The following is a 16610-nucleotide window of genomic DNA, read 5'->3' on the forward strand; positions in this document are numbered from 1 at the left end:
CATCTCCTCTTGGAAATGAGCTTCACTCAGGCAGCAGGAGACTGTCCCAGGGAAGGGAGGGGAGTTTGGGGTCCAGCAAGGTTGCTCTGGTCCAGCCTGGTGGAAGAGGCTGCCTAACCTTGGGTTCAGTCAGACGACCTCTTGTCTAGGAGACTGAAGTCACCCCTACACCTGGCCTCCACCGAAGTAAAGGCCACCTCTTGGCCTCCATTTTTCTAGGAAGGCATTTGGGGTTGGAAGAGTCCTTAGAGCTCTGACCTGCTCATGTATCAGATGATGAAACAGAAATCCGGAAGAGGACCTGAGCCTATCTAGGGTTCAGAGCAAGGCTTCCTGGTCACCTGCCCTCGGGACTCTACCACAGAACTGCAGGGGCAGCTGCAGCTTCACGTGTGTCTTTAAAAAACTCAAACAGCCACAATATTTGAAAAACAAAAATCCCAACCCTGGAGTGGGGATGAATAATTGGGCTGGTTTGCAAACAAAGATAGACACAAACACACACATATACACACACACGGTTGTTATTAAACAGGTCAGTTGAGTCATCCACCCAATATTCTAAAAGGATGGGGAACTTCCATTTGGTTTCCAAATACAGGAAAACCACGCGGTCCTCACTGACCAGGGGACAAGAGATGTGGCTCCCTGGGACCAGCTTTGACCTCCTCTCGGGATACAGCCTGGGCCGGGCCCTCTGCAGCAAGGTTAGAGCGCCACCTGTGGCAGCTCTGGGTGAAAAACACAGAATGAGCAGGCCCGCTGCTGCTCCTGCTGTTCTGCACAGTGGCCCCCGCAGGGACCATCTTCACTCTGCGGGGTGGTGACAGGGGTGACCTTGCAGCCTCAGCCTGGCAGAGTCACAGCTTCAGTTGGGAGAGATGAGTCAGAAAACCAAATGCACTCAGTGTTGAGTGAGTGACCGGTCAAGTCACAGACGTTTCTGCACCTACATTCAGCTCAAGAAAAATCAGAAGACATACACATACACATACCACACTCAGAGCCCACATACACCCACACCACACATATCACACACACACACACAGACCCATAGATATACCACACGTACAACACACATGCACCCACACCACACACAACACACACGAGACACCACACATATCACACACACACAGACCCCATAGATATACCACACGTACAACACACATGTACCACACCACACACACACACCACTCCACACATATCAAACACACATACAACACAACACACACAATACAACCATATAACACAGACAAAATACACACACTGCACATAACCATACATACATACAACATACCACATATGCAATAGAACCACATAACACAAAGCGAACACAACACACATACACCGCACACACTCTCAGGCTGTTTTAGCAGAGTGTACCCTTGCCCCTAAGAGTCATATATCAGCAGACCCTCTCCTATATGCCTTTCCAACAAAGGAGGAGCAGCTGAGAGGAAGCTGAGCATCTTGAATTTTTCTGAGGTTTAACCTGAGCACTCGACTGGACTCGCATATTCCCTCGGACACAAAGAAGTATAATGCCCAGAAAAAGCTGATGGACAGGATGAGGCAAGGGCAGGGCACAGAATGACTCAAGTACCCCAAGAAAGGGGAGGATGTTCCAATGACCCAGAATCTGCCCTGAGACCAAGGCCGGGCCTCACCTTTCTGCTTCCCGGAACATGTCCTTCTCCCTCTGGGAATGGATGTCCTGGATGATGGCAGCCACGGTCTTCCCAGGTTTCTAGGCAAAGTCAGAGGGTCACTGTCAGACCTGAGAAGGCCTTGCAAACACCAGAGGGAAGCAGCTAGGACTTGGGTTCATTGCCCCATCCACCAAAGGGGGGAAAGAGCCTTCTTAGGGGGAGACAGTTTAATCCAGAGGATGAGAAGTATGAGCATAATGCTGAACAGTGCGGGGCTGACTGGTCCAGGGCACATGGCATCCATGAAGCTGGGAAGGAAGAAGTCTGAGGCTCACTCTCCAGGTGCAGGCGGAAAGCAGCATTTGTTACTACCCACCTCCCACCTCCCTCCAAAATAAAAGAAAATATCTAATATGTGAAAGGAACAAAAGGAAAGAGGGAGGGAGGGGAAGAGGTGTTACAACTTAGAAAGAGACTTGAAGATCAGAGAATGCAGCCCCCACATTTTACATCTGAGGAAACTGAGACCCAGAGACATCAAGGCAGAGTTCTGCCTGGCACAGCTCCAGTCACCAGCCACGCTGTGCTCTAGGGTGACCTCTGGAGTTGTGCTGGGTTAAGGAACACATTTACAGAGATGGTTGCTGCTGCTGCTGCTAAGTCGCTTCAGTTGTATCCGACTCTGTGCGGCCCCACAGACGGCAGCCCTCCAGGTTCCCCCGTCCCTGGGATTCTCCAGGCCAGAACACTGGAGTGGGTTGCCATTTCCTTCTCCAATGCAGGAAAGTGAAAGTGAAGTCACTCAGTCGTGTCCTACTCTTAGCGACCCCATGGACTGCAGCCTACCAGGCTCCTCCACCCATGGGATTCTCCAGGCAAGAGTACTGGAGTGTGGTGCCATTGCCTTCTACTTGACAACCGGCATTTTAACTCCAAGGTCCCTTCCATGCCCCCACGCTTCCAGCAGCTCCTGACTACAGCATGGTTCTTTTAGTGGGTCATTTAGTGCTAAATGGAAGTCTGCAAGGTGGGCAGTGCAGGCTAGGCCAGGTTTCACAGTTGAGGATACAAGCACCCAAGGCTCCACCCTTCTAGAAGTCACCATATGGTGACTGTGCCAGGACAGGACCAAGCCCAGCCCCCAAATCCCAACCAAAGCCTAGAGTGGCATTTCCTAACGCTAGAGTGGACAAATAAGAAAACAATAAAAATAAATGGTTAAAAATGAAATTTAGGGGCACAGAAGGATGGAAGCATTTTGCGAAAGACTACAGAGAATTCGTCCGTTCAATTAAAATGGATGGAGCAGGGTAAATTTATGCTTTGTGATTTATATCCCCAAAATTGTTGTTGTTGTTCAGTTGCTAAGTCATGTCCAACTTTTTGCAACCCCATGGACTGCATCACATCAGCCTCCTCCGTCCTCCACTATCTCCTGGAGTTTGCTCAAATTCACGACCATTGAATTGCAGATGCTATTTAACCATCTCATCCTCTGCCATCCCTACAATACTGATGTTTAAAAAAGACTTAAAAGCCCTCAGTCTATAATGTCAATTTTTGATAAAGAATTTTCTTAGGAAATGTAATTAACTGTTCTTTATATCCTTATTTTTCCCCCTCCTATATATTGGGTTGGCCAAAAAGTGTGTTTAAATGCAAATAAACTTTTTGGCCAACCCAACAATTAATGTGAAATCTTAGAGCCTATATGGATGTCAGGTATCATCAAACACCTCATCTTATAGGTGTGAGACCCAGGGCCAAAGATACGAAGTGAGCTCCATGATGAGCTGGATGCGTAGACACTGATCTGTGTTACTGCTGCCATTGAGGGTTGTGCTGAGGAATAATAAAGGGAGGAGAGAATTAAGGAGGAGCCTCCTGTGGTTTCAGAGGAGAGGTCAGAGCTAGGACTTAGGGAAGGGAGGTAAAATGGCATTGAAACATGTATAATATCATATAAGAAACGAATCACCAGTCTAGGTTCAATGCAGGATACAGGATGCTTGGGGCTGGTGCACTGGGATGACCCAGAGAGATGGTGTGAGGAGGGAGGTGGGAGGGGGGTTCAGGATGGGGAACATGTGTACACCCATGGCAGATACATGTTGCTGTATGGCAAAACCAACACAGTATTGTAAAATAAAGTAAAATTTAAAAAAAAAAGAGAAAGTTTCTTAATAATAATAAGAAAAAAATGTTCAAGTCAGGGAAGGATCGCTTGTCAACTTGAAACACGAGAGAAGAGAAGAGAAGTCAGTGATCGCTACCACTGTGGCTATGAAGGAGGAGGGGGTGGTCAAAAGCCAGACCATCCCTATTCAATAAAACGCTCAGGAACTAGCACAGGTCAGCATACCCACCAAGAGCAGGCCTCGCAGTTTTGGCAAATGATCCCTTTCATCTGACCATAGCTATAAAGGTGTGGCCCCTCTATAAGCCTATGGAAGTGTCACCTATGAGTAACCAGATCATCCAGCCCCTGCACAGGCAACTAGCAACCTAACTGCTTAGACTGGACCAGAAGCCAGCAACCCAAGGCCAAGCAAGGGAAGGAGCTGGGGCTGTGGGCCTGCATGGAGAAGAAGGCTCTTGCCAGGGTGCCTCCTTCTACACCACTGCAGACACCTGTCCTCCTGCCTGGGTTGCTGGTAAAACGAGAAGGTTGATCTGAACCCACTGAGTGGCCTTCTTCCTGCCTGCCCCCTTCTTGGACCACAAAGTGAAAGTTGCCTCCTGCATCATCACAGGAGAGGCCAGCCTGGGATGGTTGGTCCTTAGGAGACCCGCAGCATCACTGCCTCCACGTGGGCCAGCCTGGGAAAGCCCGTGAGAACCATCAAGACCAAGAGCAGGGATGTGGGACAAGATCTGCTGGCACCAGGCAGGCCCAAATCTGTCCTCACCCTGCCAAGCTGGAACAGCCCAAGGTTAATGAATGTGCCCCCACACCAGGTGAAATGTACCATGGCAACTTTTGACAGCATCCAAATTCCCTGAGGGGTCTGGATGAGGGACCTTCTGTAGCAAAAAGCGTCCCCAGGGTCCTCAATACCTTTCTTCTGCCTTCTGGAACCTCAAGTCCTCTTGATTGTCCCTCTAGTCCGGATCCAGAAAAGCATGGGGTAAGAGGAGGGGCCTGGTCAGGGAGCAGCTGAGGTTCTATAGGTTACCCAGGGCAGCATCGGGGTGGGCTTGAGACCCTCAGGGAGGGGCAGGTCAGGCCAGTGGCACAGCCAGAGGCATTCAAGGAGCTCTCGGACCCTACTGACCTCCATCATCACAGACAACAGCCCCTCGGGCCCTCCTCTTTCTGGATGCCTTGCTGATGATGGGGCAGAGCTGGCCAGTCAGGTACCACAGATAAAAACATCCTCAATGGCCCAATGCAATCCCTTGGGGGTCAGAGAGGTGCTTCTAGAGTTCTCTGGGGGCTAGAAGAGCCTCTTCTGGGCTTAAATATTTCCTTGCCCTTATTTTCTCAACCACAGAACAGCTTTGTGAGGCCACTGTCAGCCCAGCGCCCCCTGAATTTGCTTTTATTCAGGTGGCATGGCTGGGTGAAGCAGGGAATGGGCTTGTTGACCAGCAGTAGCACTGGGCCCCTCATGGAATGATGAGTTTCATGGCACGATGACTGGCTGGAGAGATGGAGGGATGGGTTGCAGAGAAAGGCCACAACAATCTGCAAATACTATATGCTGGAGATGGCGGTCACAGGCACCGTGACTCCCCGCTCCAAGGACTGGAGGTCAGTTCCTCTTGCCTGGAAAATCCCATGGATGGAGGAGCCTGGTGGGCTGCAGTCCATGGGGTCGCCAAGAGTCGGACACGACTGAGCGACTTCACTTTCACTTTTATACATTGGAGAAGGAAATGGCAGCCCACTCCAGTGTTCTTGCTTGGAGAATCCCAGGGATGGGGGAGCCTGGTGGGCTGCCGTCTATGGGGTCGCACAGAGTCGGACACGACTGAAGTGACTTAGCAGCAGCAGCAGCACTGGGCCCCCCATGGAATGATTGAGTTTCATGGCACGATGACTGGCTGGAGAGTTGGAGGGATGGGTTGCAGAGAAAGGCCACAACAATCTGCAAATACTATATGCTGGAGATGGCGGTCACAGGCACCATGACTCCCCGCTCCAAGGACTGGAGGTCAGTTCCTCTATTTTAAGTGATAATTCCAAACTATTGGCACTCTCTGGCCCAAACACCCTGCCAGCTGCCATCTGAGGAGTCAGAAGTGGCCAAAGGCTTTCAAATAACAGAATCAACTTTTCACAACTCTAAGAAAATCCTCTCTCAACCTTCCTCTTCAGGCCTGGCCTCATTATCGTGTGGTTAAAGGTATAAAGGAAGCAGGTAAAAGAAAGCCATAATCACTGCAGAGGAGTGGAAAAAGAAGAGGATGGAGTAGGTGTGTGATGATGTTTGGATACACCTTTTTATTGCAGAATACTTCAAACACACACAGAAGTGCACAGGATGGTATATTAACACACACCCCAACGGTGAATCCATTTCCACTGTCAACCAGCCCCCAGGGGACCATTTACAATGCTCTCTGTCAACACATCTTGCTGCTTTAAAGCAAGAGTGAGATTCCAAGCCCCATACAGTCCCAGGGAAGTATGATCTCACAGGGAGTCTCCGTGGATGGAGAATCTCCACCCAGGAAGAGCAGCCCAGCCCTGCTGCCAGCTGGCAGGGTCACCTGGGGTCATGGCTTGTTGCCTGTGGGAGACTCACCTTCTCCACCTATAAAGGTGAGATAATGAGGCCCACCTGGCATCCACTGAGAGCCTCGGGGCAGAGAGTGCTGTCCTGATAAAGGCCACAGAGTGCTGGGCCAGCGTAAAAGAAGCCGCTAGAGAGTTTCGTGCCTCCTAACCCCTCCTGGGCTGTTTCATTTGTCTCAAGAACCTTAGGAAGATGCTGACACCTTGCAGATGAGCCCTGAACTTGTCACAGCCACATACTGTCACAGCATCCCTGATTATTTCTGTATCACTGTGCTTTCCAGACTCTACCTCTCACCCACCTCCTGCCTGGAGGCCCCCTCTCTGTTTAGTTGCCTCATCCTTCAAGGCTCTACTCAGGAATCTCTCCCCTTCTTGACACAACCAAGTCATAGTGCCTTTTGCCACTGATCTTCTGGGAACTTGGAACAGATGCACTCAGGTTTAAATCATGAGATTAGCTTCTCTGCCAGTGAGATAGCAAACTTTCCCCCAAGTGAGGACCTCTCGCATGCTCACTGTTACCCTTGGCACTACATCTTACATGGAAAAGACCCTCAGTCATCATTTACTGATTTATTCTCCTTAACCAAGAGATCATGGATCACTCACAAGACTGCTTCCCAGGGCCAAAGACCATCTCTGTGCGTAGGAGGCTGGCAAGACCAATGGCTCTGAAAACAGGCCCACGGTTCCCAAACCACCCGGGAGCCTCAGTCACGCCCCAGTCTACCTGGTGAGAGTCTCTGGGCAAGAGGACTTTGAATAATCAGTCTTCTCATGCAGGTCTGCAGGAAGGAAAACACTCACTTTTTATCATTCTTTCAGATTTTCTCACTCATTTCACACATTTGTAGGACACCTATTGTGTGAAAGTTTCTGTCCCAAATGCCCTGAGGAACAGAATCTCGGCCACAAAGAGTGAGACAAGATTACCGACATGAGGAAATATTTGAGAGGAGAGGAGAAATGCCTTAAAATAAAAATCTCTCCTTCTTCCTCCTCCACTTTGTCTGGTGAGCAAAAGGTAAAATTACAGGAGAAAGACCAATCAAAGTCTCCCCGACCTCTGCAAGCCCAGGTGGGGCCCCACGTGGTGGCCCTTTGGCCCAGAGACGTATATGGACACAATGACTTGCTGTCTGCCTCCCCAGGAACCATCCCCTGTCCCCAGCCTGCTCCCAGGATGCAGGTGACATGGTCTGACCAATCACACCACAGCTACGAGGACTGGCTCAGGGAAGCGCATGTATCAGAGGGACTTCCCTGGTATCACTAGGAAAACTCTGGCTTTCTCTCGGTGAAGGAAAATGGGAGGCTGAGGAGCCAAAGATGCTGGAGTCACTGAAGCCATCACACCACGTAGAGGAGAGAGCCGGGGGCTGTCGGGGCCCAGCCCAGGGAGACCCCAGCAACAAGGCCAAGGGAACAGAAACCAAGTCCAAATGATAGCACTTGGGTCCTGAATCCAGCCATGCCTGCAACCCAGGGCTACTCTTGTTTTTTTCAGTTCCATGAGCCAATAAATTCTTTTATTTATATTAGCCAGTATGCTTTAATGGAGATAAAAGAAGGGCTTGGACTTGCAGAGGAAGTCCAAGCTGATTCATGTCAACATGGGGACCATAATACACCCGTTACTATGTAATTGAAACATGCTCTAAGATGCTTTCACGTAGAGGCAGTGTGACTACTTGGGGAGCACAAAATCCTCGCTAAAGGTCAGGATCCACCTGTTCTGGCCACTTAGAGTGTGCTACAAGGACCAGAAACATTGACGTCTCCTGGGAGTGTGTGAGAAATGCAGAACCACAGCCCTGACCCAGACCTACTGAATCAGAAATTTCAACAAGATCCACAAGGCATGTGTACGCACACTGAAGTTTGAGAAGCTCTGTTAGAATACTATCTCTGCAGCTTAATGACTGGATGACTACAAGCAAATTATCTGATTTCTCTTTTTTTCACATGGACAACGGAGATCATAAAAACACAATAAGGAGACGCACACAGAGTGCAAAACCAAAACAGCCCTAAGATACAATCATGACTCTTCCAGTAACTGTGATTTCAGGCCAGTTACCAAACTTCTATGAGGCTCAGTTTCCTTGTCTGTAGAACTGATAATAATACCTGTCCGACAGGACTGATGTCAGGATCACAGTAGATAATATCTTAAAGTGCTTGGCACACTACTTGACCCAGGACTCAATTAAAGGCACATAGTCTCATTATTATTGTTGTACTATTTTAATTACTGTTATTATCCACCCTACACACGTCACAGGGGAGGGTGATTGTGAGACTCAAGAAGACCACGTGTGAAAAAAAAAATGCTTAAAACGAAAGAACACAGGTATATAGTCCTTTACTGATCTGGAACCTGAGGTACACAGAGGTTAAGCAATTTGTCCAAGGTCATCAAAGCAGGAAGGGGTAGAGGCTAGGCTGGTGCTACCACCCTCCAATCTGCTGTAGGTCACATGGTTGCTGATGGTTCTATTTATGTGCTCTTCCTCCCACCAGCCTGTGAGCGCCTCTACAGACCTGCTGCCACCATATTCATGGCCCAGTTCCCACTCACAATGAGCACTCAGTGAACATTAGCTGAATGCAAACTTTGATCATCTGACCCATTTAACCCATAGTTTTTGCACCACCACAAAAGACCTCCCTTGATAAGGGACCTCGGTGCCTTGGTACTTTAAGAAGCAGAGGACTGCAGTTAATCCTAACTAGAGCCTTATGACAACATCTCATTTGGAGACCAAAGCTCCACTATGAATTCAGTGCAGAAATTCAATTCTAGCCCCCAGGGCAGAATCAGGGAGAACAAGAACTTCGGGTACAGAATAGGGCAGGATCTTTTACTTCTCTGAGAAAAGCAACAGGCTTTCATGAGCTGGGAAAAGAATGCCAGGTTCTGCCTGAAGCTGAATTGTTGGCAAAGGAACTTCAGAAGCAATAATGCAAGCAAAGCAAAATTAGGACTTTGGCAACTGGTTGATGTATTACCAATCTACATATGTAGACTTGTCAGAATGCTTGTCCTAGCTAGAAACAGCTGCTAACCCTTTGTGTTCTGATTTGAGCCTTGAAGGCTGATTAAGGGCTGCAAGTCTTGAGCAAAATGGACCCTCAGTAAATGTGGAATGAGCTGAAGTGAACCAGAAAATCCCTATTAAATAAGACAGTAGAAAGTACAAAATAAAAAGTTAGATTTAACCACAAATATGGCATTAATTACAACAAATCCAAATGGACTCAGTGCTCCAGTCAAGAGAACTCCTGCAAACCAATAGGAAGATACAATCTAAAACAAATGCATGGGCAAATGACTTTAAAATTTCCTACCAGAGAAGATCTAGGTGGAATAACCAACAAACACATGCAAAATTGCTCAGCCTCAATTAATACGCAAAATAAAAAATAAAGCCATGATAAACCATCACACTTTTCCCCAGAGGGGCAAAAAAGTTGCACAAGACGAAGAATTAGCAAGAAGCGGAGCTGATGAAAACTCTCAGACACTACTGGTAGGAATGTGGCTGCTGCTGCTGCTGCTGCTAAGTCACTTCAGTCGTGTCCGACTCTGTGCGACCCCACAGACGGCAGCCCTCCAGGCTCCCCCGTCCCTGGGATTCTCCAGGCAAGAACACTGGAATGGGTTGCCATTTCCTTCTCCAATGAGTGAAAGTGAAAAGTGAAAGTGAAGTCGCTCAGTCGTGTCCGACTCTTGGCGACCCCATGGACTGCAGCCTACCAGGCTCCTCCATCCATGGGATTTTCCAGGCAAGAGTACTGGAGTGGGGTGCCATTGCCTTCTCCGAAGAGGAATGCTATCATCCAGCAAAGCTGAGGGTAAGCATGCCTGGTGATCCAGCAATTCTAGGTGCATAGTTCCCCTAATTGTACACTCGTGTAACATGGGTACTGAAATAACATGTTAGAAAATGTTCACAGTAGCTCTGTCCCTACTGCCCTAAAACTGGAAATAACCAAAATGTCCATCAACAGTGGAATGGATAAACAAATCTATACTCATACAATGGAAATTTGCATAGCAGTGAAAATAGATACACCCAACATAGATGGCATAATGTTGAATGAAAGAATACAGTATGATTCCATTCACAAAAAACGCAACAATAGGCAAAACTAAACTACAGTGTTAAGGAAGGCATGGAGAGGAAGTAAATAATAAATGGAAAAGCAAGGAAATGATTAGAGTCAGGAAAGTGGAAAGAAGAGTTAACATAAAAAGGGACTCATGGGAGTTTCTGGGTGCTGTCTGTGTCCCATTTCTTGACTTTGGTGGTGGTTTTACGGGGTTATGGAAGTTCACCATCATTACTTTTTCAGCTGTACAATACAAAATCAGTATTTTTTTTTTTTTTGGTTATACTTTACAATAAAACAAAAAAGAAAGGAAAAAAGAAAGGTAGAACAAGCTAAAACAAAGACAAAAGCCCTGTCTGCAATGATCTCAGTTCAATCCTGAGTTTGGACGATGGCCAGCTCAGTCATGTGCTGCTTAGAAGAATTACCATGGACCTTAAGGCATAAATGGGGGCTTCGTGGTGGCTCAGCTGGTAAAGAATCTGCCTGCAATTTGGGAAACCTGGGTTCCATCCCTGGGTTGGGAAGAGTCCCTGGAGAAAGGAATGGCTACTGAAACCAGTATTCTGGCCTGGAGAATTCCATGGACTGTAAAGTCCACGGGGTTGCAAACAGTCAGACATGGCTGAGTGACTTTCACTTAAGGCATAAATACAGAGGATGGAGGAAAGAATAAAAGATCAAGAGGTCACAGAGGAAGAAAAAGCAACTGAAAACCTGTCTAAGTAGAGAAGGAGGTTACATTCAGAGGTTTATGCCTGGAACTCTAACCTCTGAAAAAGCAACCACCTTTCCCTCTTGCTTTATCTTTTAAGATTTCCCTTAAAATTGTTCTTGGGTCCCAGGTAGGTAGCCATCCTGTCTCAAGCACCCCTTTGCGTCCTGTCCTTACCTCAGTGAGCACGTTTCTTGCCATGTTAGAATGGGTTTGCCTTCCCATGTGATATCCTCAAAGGCAGTGGATACTTTTTGGATCTTTTTGTCTCCTTCCCACCAGCACTCAGGCCAGTGGCTGACAAGGAGACACTCAGCTGATGTTTGCTGAACAACTGAATGAAGGAGAGGGTGCTTTACCTTCAGCTGCAATTCCTTGTATCTCTTGGACATCCGAATAAGCAATTTCTCACCATTGATCATGGCAGATTTTTCTTGGTAATACTGGACCATGGCCTGGGCAGCCTCTGTGTAAGCCATCTCTAAAAAGGCCTAGGAAAGAAAGGAGGAATAGACATTGGACTTGACTTGAATGGTCTTAAAGGAAATTCCATACAAGGTGTGACTCCATGTATATAAAGTTCAAGAACAGGCAGAACAAATTGATGCTGGTAAAAGTTAGAGTTGAGTTTCCCTTGGGGTTGGGGGTGGATACTGATTAGGAAGGGAAATGAGGAAACCTTCTGGGATTCTGGAAATGTTCTCTATCTGTTATGTGCACAGTAATCCCTAGTGGCTCAGATGGTAAAGAATCTGCCTGCAGTGCAGGAGGGCTGGGTTTAATCCCTGGGTTGGGAAGATCCCCTGGAGGAGGACATGGCAACTCATTCCAGTGTTCATGCCTGGAGACTCCCATGAACAGAGGAGCCTGACAGGCTACAATCCATGGGGTCGCAAGAGTCAGACACAACTTAACGACTAAACCACCACCAACACATGTAAAAGGGCTTCTCTGATGGCTCAGGGGTAAAGAATCTGCCTGCAATACAGGAGACACAGGAGATATGGGTTTGATTCCTGGGTCGGGAAGATCCACTGGAGATGGAAATGGCAACCCACTCCAGTAGTCTTGCCTGAAAAAATGGACAGAGGACATGGACAGAGGAGCCTGGTGGGTTACAGTCTAACAGATTGCAAGGGTTGGACACAACTGAGTAACTGAGTACACACATGTAAAAAATGAATGGAGTTGTACACTTAAGACTGTGGCCTCTCCAGTGGCTCAGATGCCAAAGAATCTGCCTGCAAAGCAAGTGACCCAGGTACGATCCCTGGGTCAGGAAGATCCCCTGGAGAAAGGAATGGCCACCCACTCCAGTATCCTTGCCTGGAGAATCCCATGGACAAAGGAACCTAGCAGGCTACAGTCCATGGGGTCATGAAGAGTCGGACACAACTGAGTGACTAAGCACTCACACACACTTAAGATTAGTGCATTTTAGAGTATGTGTTTTATACCTCAATAAAAAGGAAAAAACTTCAATACAAGGAAAAGAGCTCTCTTTGATCCCATCTGTTCAAAGAGACCTATTTATTAACTTTAGCGAAAGAGCTCATTATAAGATGGCCCCTCTCCTGATCTCCATGGTTACCAAACATTATTCTTAATTACGTACGTCCATCTGTGGCTACAACATGCCACAGGAGCCCCTTGGGTTGGGAGGGTCCATTAACCCACAGTTCCCCGAGAGGAGGGACTGAGTCTGTTGCACAAGTGACCTTGGGCTGATCCCTGCAAAACTTGCTGGCCAGTGGTGCCAATGGCAGGAGACAGACACAAGTCCTGGGTATCTGAGCTCTCAATTTCTTAGCAAAGAAAGAAATACTCTAAGAACACTGGGGGTTTCTGAGGCTTGAAGGAAGGCCATGTCTTTGTGAGCTGGAGAGAGAGGAAACAGTTATGTTTCCACAGTATTTCTCCTCTTTAACTATTCTAATAAAAACCTTTACAAAGAAACGGGCTTTTCCACTCAATTGATGATACAGGGAGTTTCTACATAGACATTTTTTTTTGGCCACACTAAGCAGCTTGCAGGATTTTAGATCTCTGATCAGGGATTGAACCTAGGCCATACCAGTGAAAGCCAGAATCCTAACCACTAGACCACCAGTGAACTCCCTGCACAGACTGTTTTGACTGACCTGTCAGTTTGCCCCAGGAGCTGCAGTGACAGATTGGTCACTGTTATTGTATCTTAGATTCGATGGGTTTGTATTAATACCATAATCATGATGCAACGAACTGGTCAATTGACCAGTGACTGATCAACGCAACTTCTCAATGTCAGTGCTGAGAAGGAAACATGGTCTGTGACCAGGGAGCCCTCACTGCGAGCCCTCACCTCCCATGTCCTTGAACTGCGTGGGCTAAACAAGCTCATCCCCTCCACTTCCCTCAAATTTGCTTTTGAATTTCAGTCATGCCTTTCTCTGTGGCTGTCACAGTCCATGGCAGAAGGGTGGGAGACCAAGAAGTCAGGGTTCTTTACAGTTTTATTTCAAAATCTACCACTCAGCTTTCTAAGTGCCTCTTTTTTAAATGTTTTATTTTTATACACTTTTTAAAGATTACTTTCCATTTACAGTTATGACACAACATTGGCTCCATAGTCTGTGTCATATAATCCACCCTGAGCCTATGTTACACCCAACAGTTTGTACCTCCCGCTGGTCCACTTACAGTGCCCCTACCCCCGCCCCATTAGTAACCACTAGTTGTTTCTCTATATTTATGAGTCTGCTTCTTTCATATTATACGCACTAGTTTGTTGTATATTTTAGATTCTACAATATAAGCTCTATCTGTCTGACTCTAAGTGCCTCATTCTTCACGCCAACATTTTAGCACCTCTAGCTTTCACCTGTCACATGGGAATAAAATGAACCCAGGGAATCTCACTGCATTTATGTTGCAAGCTGAATTTTGGAAATTTGCCCAAAATAGAATTCTGAGAAGGAGGAATGAAGAGACTACACAAGTAGTCTAAGCCCAAGTTGATGCAGGAAGACCCCTGATGATCCAAGGTGGCTTTGATTTTCCAAAGTTCGTGCCTTACTTAAGAAAAGAATTTCTCCTGTGCCTGTTTCTTTGATTCCTAAAGTTAAAATAGTCATTAGAAATAAAAGACTAAATGTTCTTACTTCTGACCAGTCTCTGTATAAATTCCTCTCCAGACTTTAGAAATGAAGACAAACAGAACCCCCAAAGACTCAATCCACATGGGCTGAGGGTTCTTAGTTCCTGAGATTCACCATGCACCCATCAATTCCCACCTACTCTCCTGCTACGAGAGCCAAGGGCCTTGGATGTCAACACCAAGGATCAGTGAAAATACCTCTTCCCGGTCAGTTGTTGGCTGGCTCAAAATCCACATGCCATCAGAGATGAGAAACGTAGAAGGTGAGAAAGACTAGCATTAGCTCAGGGGGTGGGTAATATAGTGAAAAGACTCGAGTCCCTGGATTTCTGTTTTAGGAACCATCTAGCTTTTCTATGCTAAGGAACACTTTATTCCAAAACACATCCTCACCTCTAGGTAACTTGCAAAGGCCTGGGCCCATCACAAGAAGGGTAAAGTGAAACCAGAGGAAACGAAACACCACCACCGATGACGGAACTCTCGGTGCTGCACCAGCAGGAGGCCAGCTGTGCATTACCCCTTTATGCTACGAACAGCTTCTTTTAAAAAAAAAAAAAAATTATATAGTTCCCTTCCACCAGTGTGCGGTTTATCCGGTACGTACCAGTGTGAATGTGCCGAGACTTACCTGATTAGTCGACTTCATGAGGATGTAATTAGTGACCTTGCCAAACGGCAGCCCCAGGTTAATGACGTCATTCTCTGTGCAGCTTCCCTCCGGCAGGTTGCAGATGTGGACCACGCGGCCGGTGCCTGTCTTCCGCTGGGCAAACTAACGGGAACAAAGACCCGCGGTTGGTCTTCAAAAGACATTTCCTTCCTGCCCTCTATCCCAGATGCTCCTAACGGCTATCTCCCCCACCCAAATAATGACTGCAAAACTAAAATTTACAAAATAAATGCAGAAAAAGAATCCATTCGCAGACACATATGAAACATTGATTTTATGCCATCTCTACACAGAAGTTCATAACATTTTTAATGAGCAATCATATCCAGGCTTGATAAAGAGACTGGGAAATGGGCATATCCATACATTGCTGGTAGGAAGTTATATATCGACAATCTTTTGAGAATATACTTTGGAAATATTGGATAAAGCTTAAAATATATAGGGTTTGCCCAAAGTTTCCTTTCAGTTTTTCCATACGATGCTATGGACACTTTTTGGCCAACTCAATATATAGCCCAGGATCCTACAATCCCACTTTTGGAAATCTTACCTACAGAAATATATTCACCAATATGCAAATACATACAAGGACTTTTATTACAGTTAGCTTATTATAATAAATTTACAACTTATTGCCAAAACTTTTGGAAATAGCCTGAATGTCCAAGAATAGGATAATGACTGAGTGATTGATGGTTCACACATATGATGGAAAACTATGCAGCCATGAAGAGGAAGTGGTATATGAGTTGATCAGGACAAAATTTTTAAGACACATCAAGTAAAAAACAGTTGCCAAGTATAGATGTAGTATAATACTATTCTTCTAAAACAAAACAAAAACCCAAAAATGTATGAGAAAAAGATGAAGCAAGTGTTGTAAAATCTTGATAATTATTGGAACTGGGGGATCAGTACATATGGGTTAACTACACTCATTTCTGCTGTTTTGTATGTTTTAAATTTTTCACAACGGAAACATTTTAAAGGATATCAGCACAGAGAGAGAAACACAGGGGAGGGTGCATATCAGCCTGTCAGTACTGGTTATCTTGAAAGAGCAGAACTGCAAGGGATAAGGGGAGAGACGTTTAACCTGTTTCTTATATACCTCGTATTATTTGACTTATAATTTTTTTAAAAAACCCAATTTAAAAAAAAGAACATGAAAGGACTGGTGAACCTAATACATACACAGAGACGTTCATAGCAACAATCTTTGGGTTAGGACAGTGGCTTTCAAAACTTTGTTAGCCCTGAAATCCTTTCTTCAAACAAAACCTTGCCCACCAGCCCAACATATTCAACAACTAAAGAGGAGCTGCTTTAGACAAACCTTATGGTCCAACACCCTGCTGCCACCCTCCATCCAACAGTCCCAAAGGCGCCTCTAAGGAACACAGTTCAGAAACAAAGACCTGGGCCTAATCACAGCTCTTGGAGGGAGGAAGTGTGTCTGTTTGGTCTGTGCAAACTTTAATCAGCCTGGAGTCTCCAGGAGGTTCAAGAATTAGTACCCATAAGCCAACCTAAAGTGGAAGAGAAGGATGCAATTTTCGAAACCCATACTAATA

The 16610-nt window shown here is 46.4% G+C and overlaps 1 protein-coding gene across 1 annotated transcript in view; it reads right to left on the reverse strand.

Annotated features, from left to right (window-relative positions):
• Positions 1-16610, reverse strand: part of RBM20 (RNA binding motif protein 20) — a 56750-nt gene that overhangs the window by 22988 nt on the left and 17152 nt on the right. The window contains exons 6-8 of the mRNA XM_018041108.1: positions 14992-15135; positions 11584-11715; positions 1668-1747 (exon numbers count right to left, since the gene is read on the reverse strand). Coding sequence (XP_017896597.1) covers positions 1668-1747; positions 11584-11715; positions 14992-15135 — 356 coding nt within the window. The remainder of the gene's footprint in view (positions 1-1667; positions 1748-11583; positions 11716-14991; positions 15136-16610) is intronic.

This window comes from Capra hircus, chromosome 26 (assembly GCF_001704415.2).
Source record: "Capra hircus breed San Clemente chromosome 26, ASM170441v1, whole genome shotgun sequence".
Classification (NCBI taxonomy): domain Eukaryota; kingdom Metazoa; phylum Chordata; class Mammalia; order Artiodactyla; family Bovidae; genus Capra; species Capra hircus.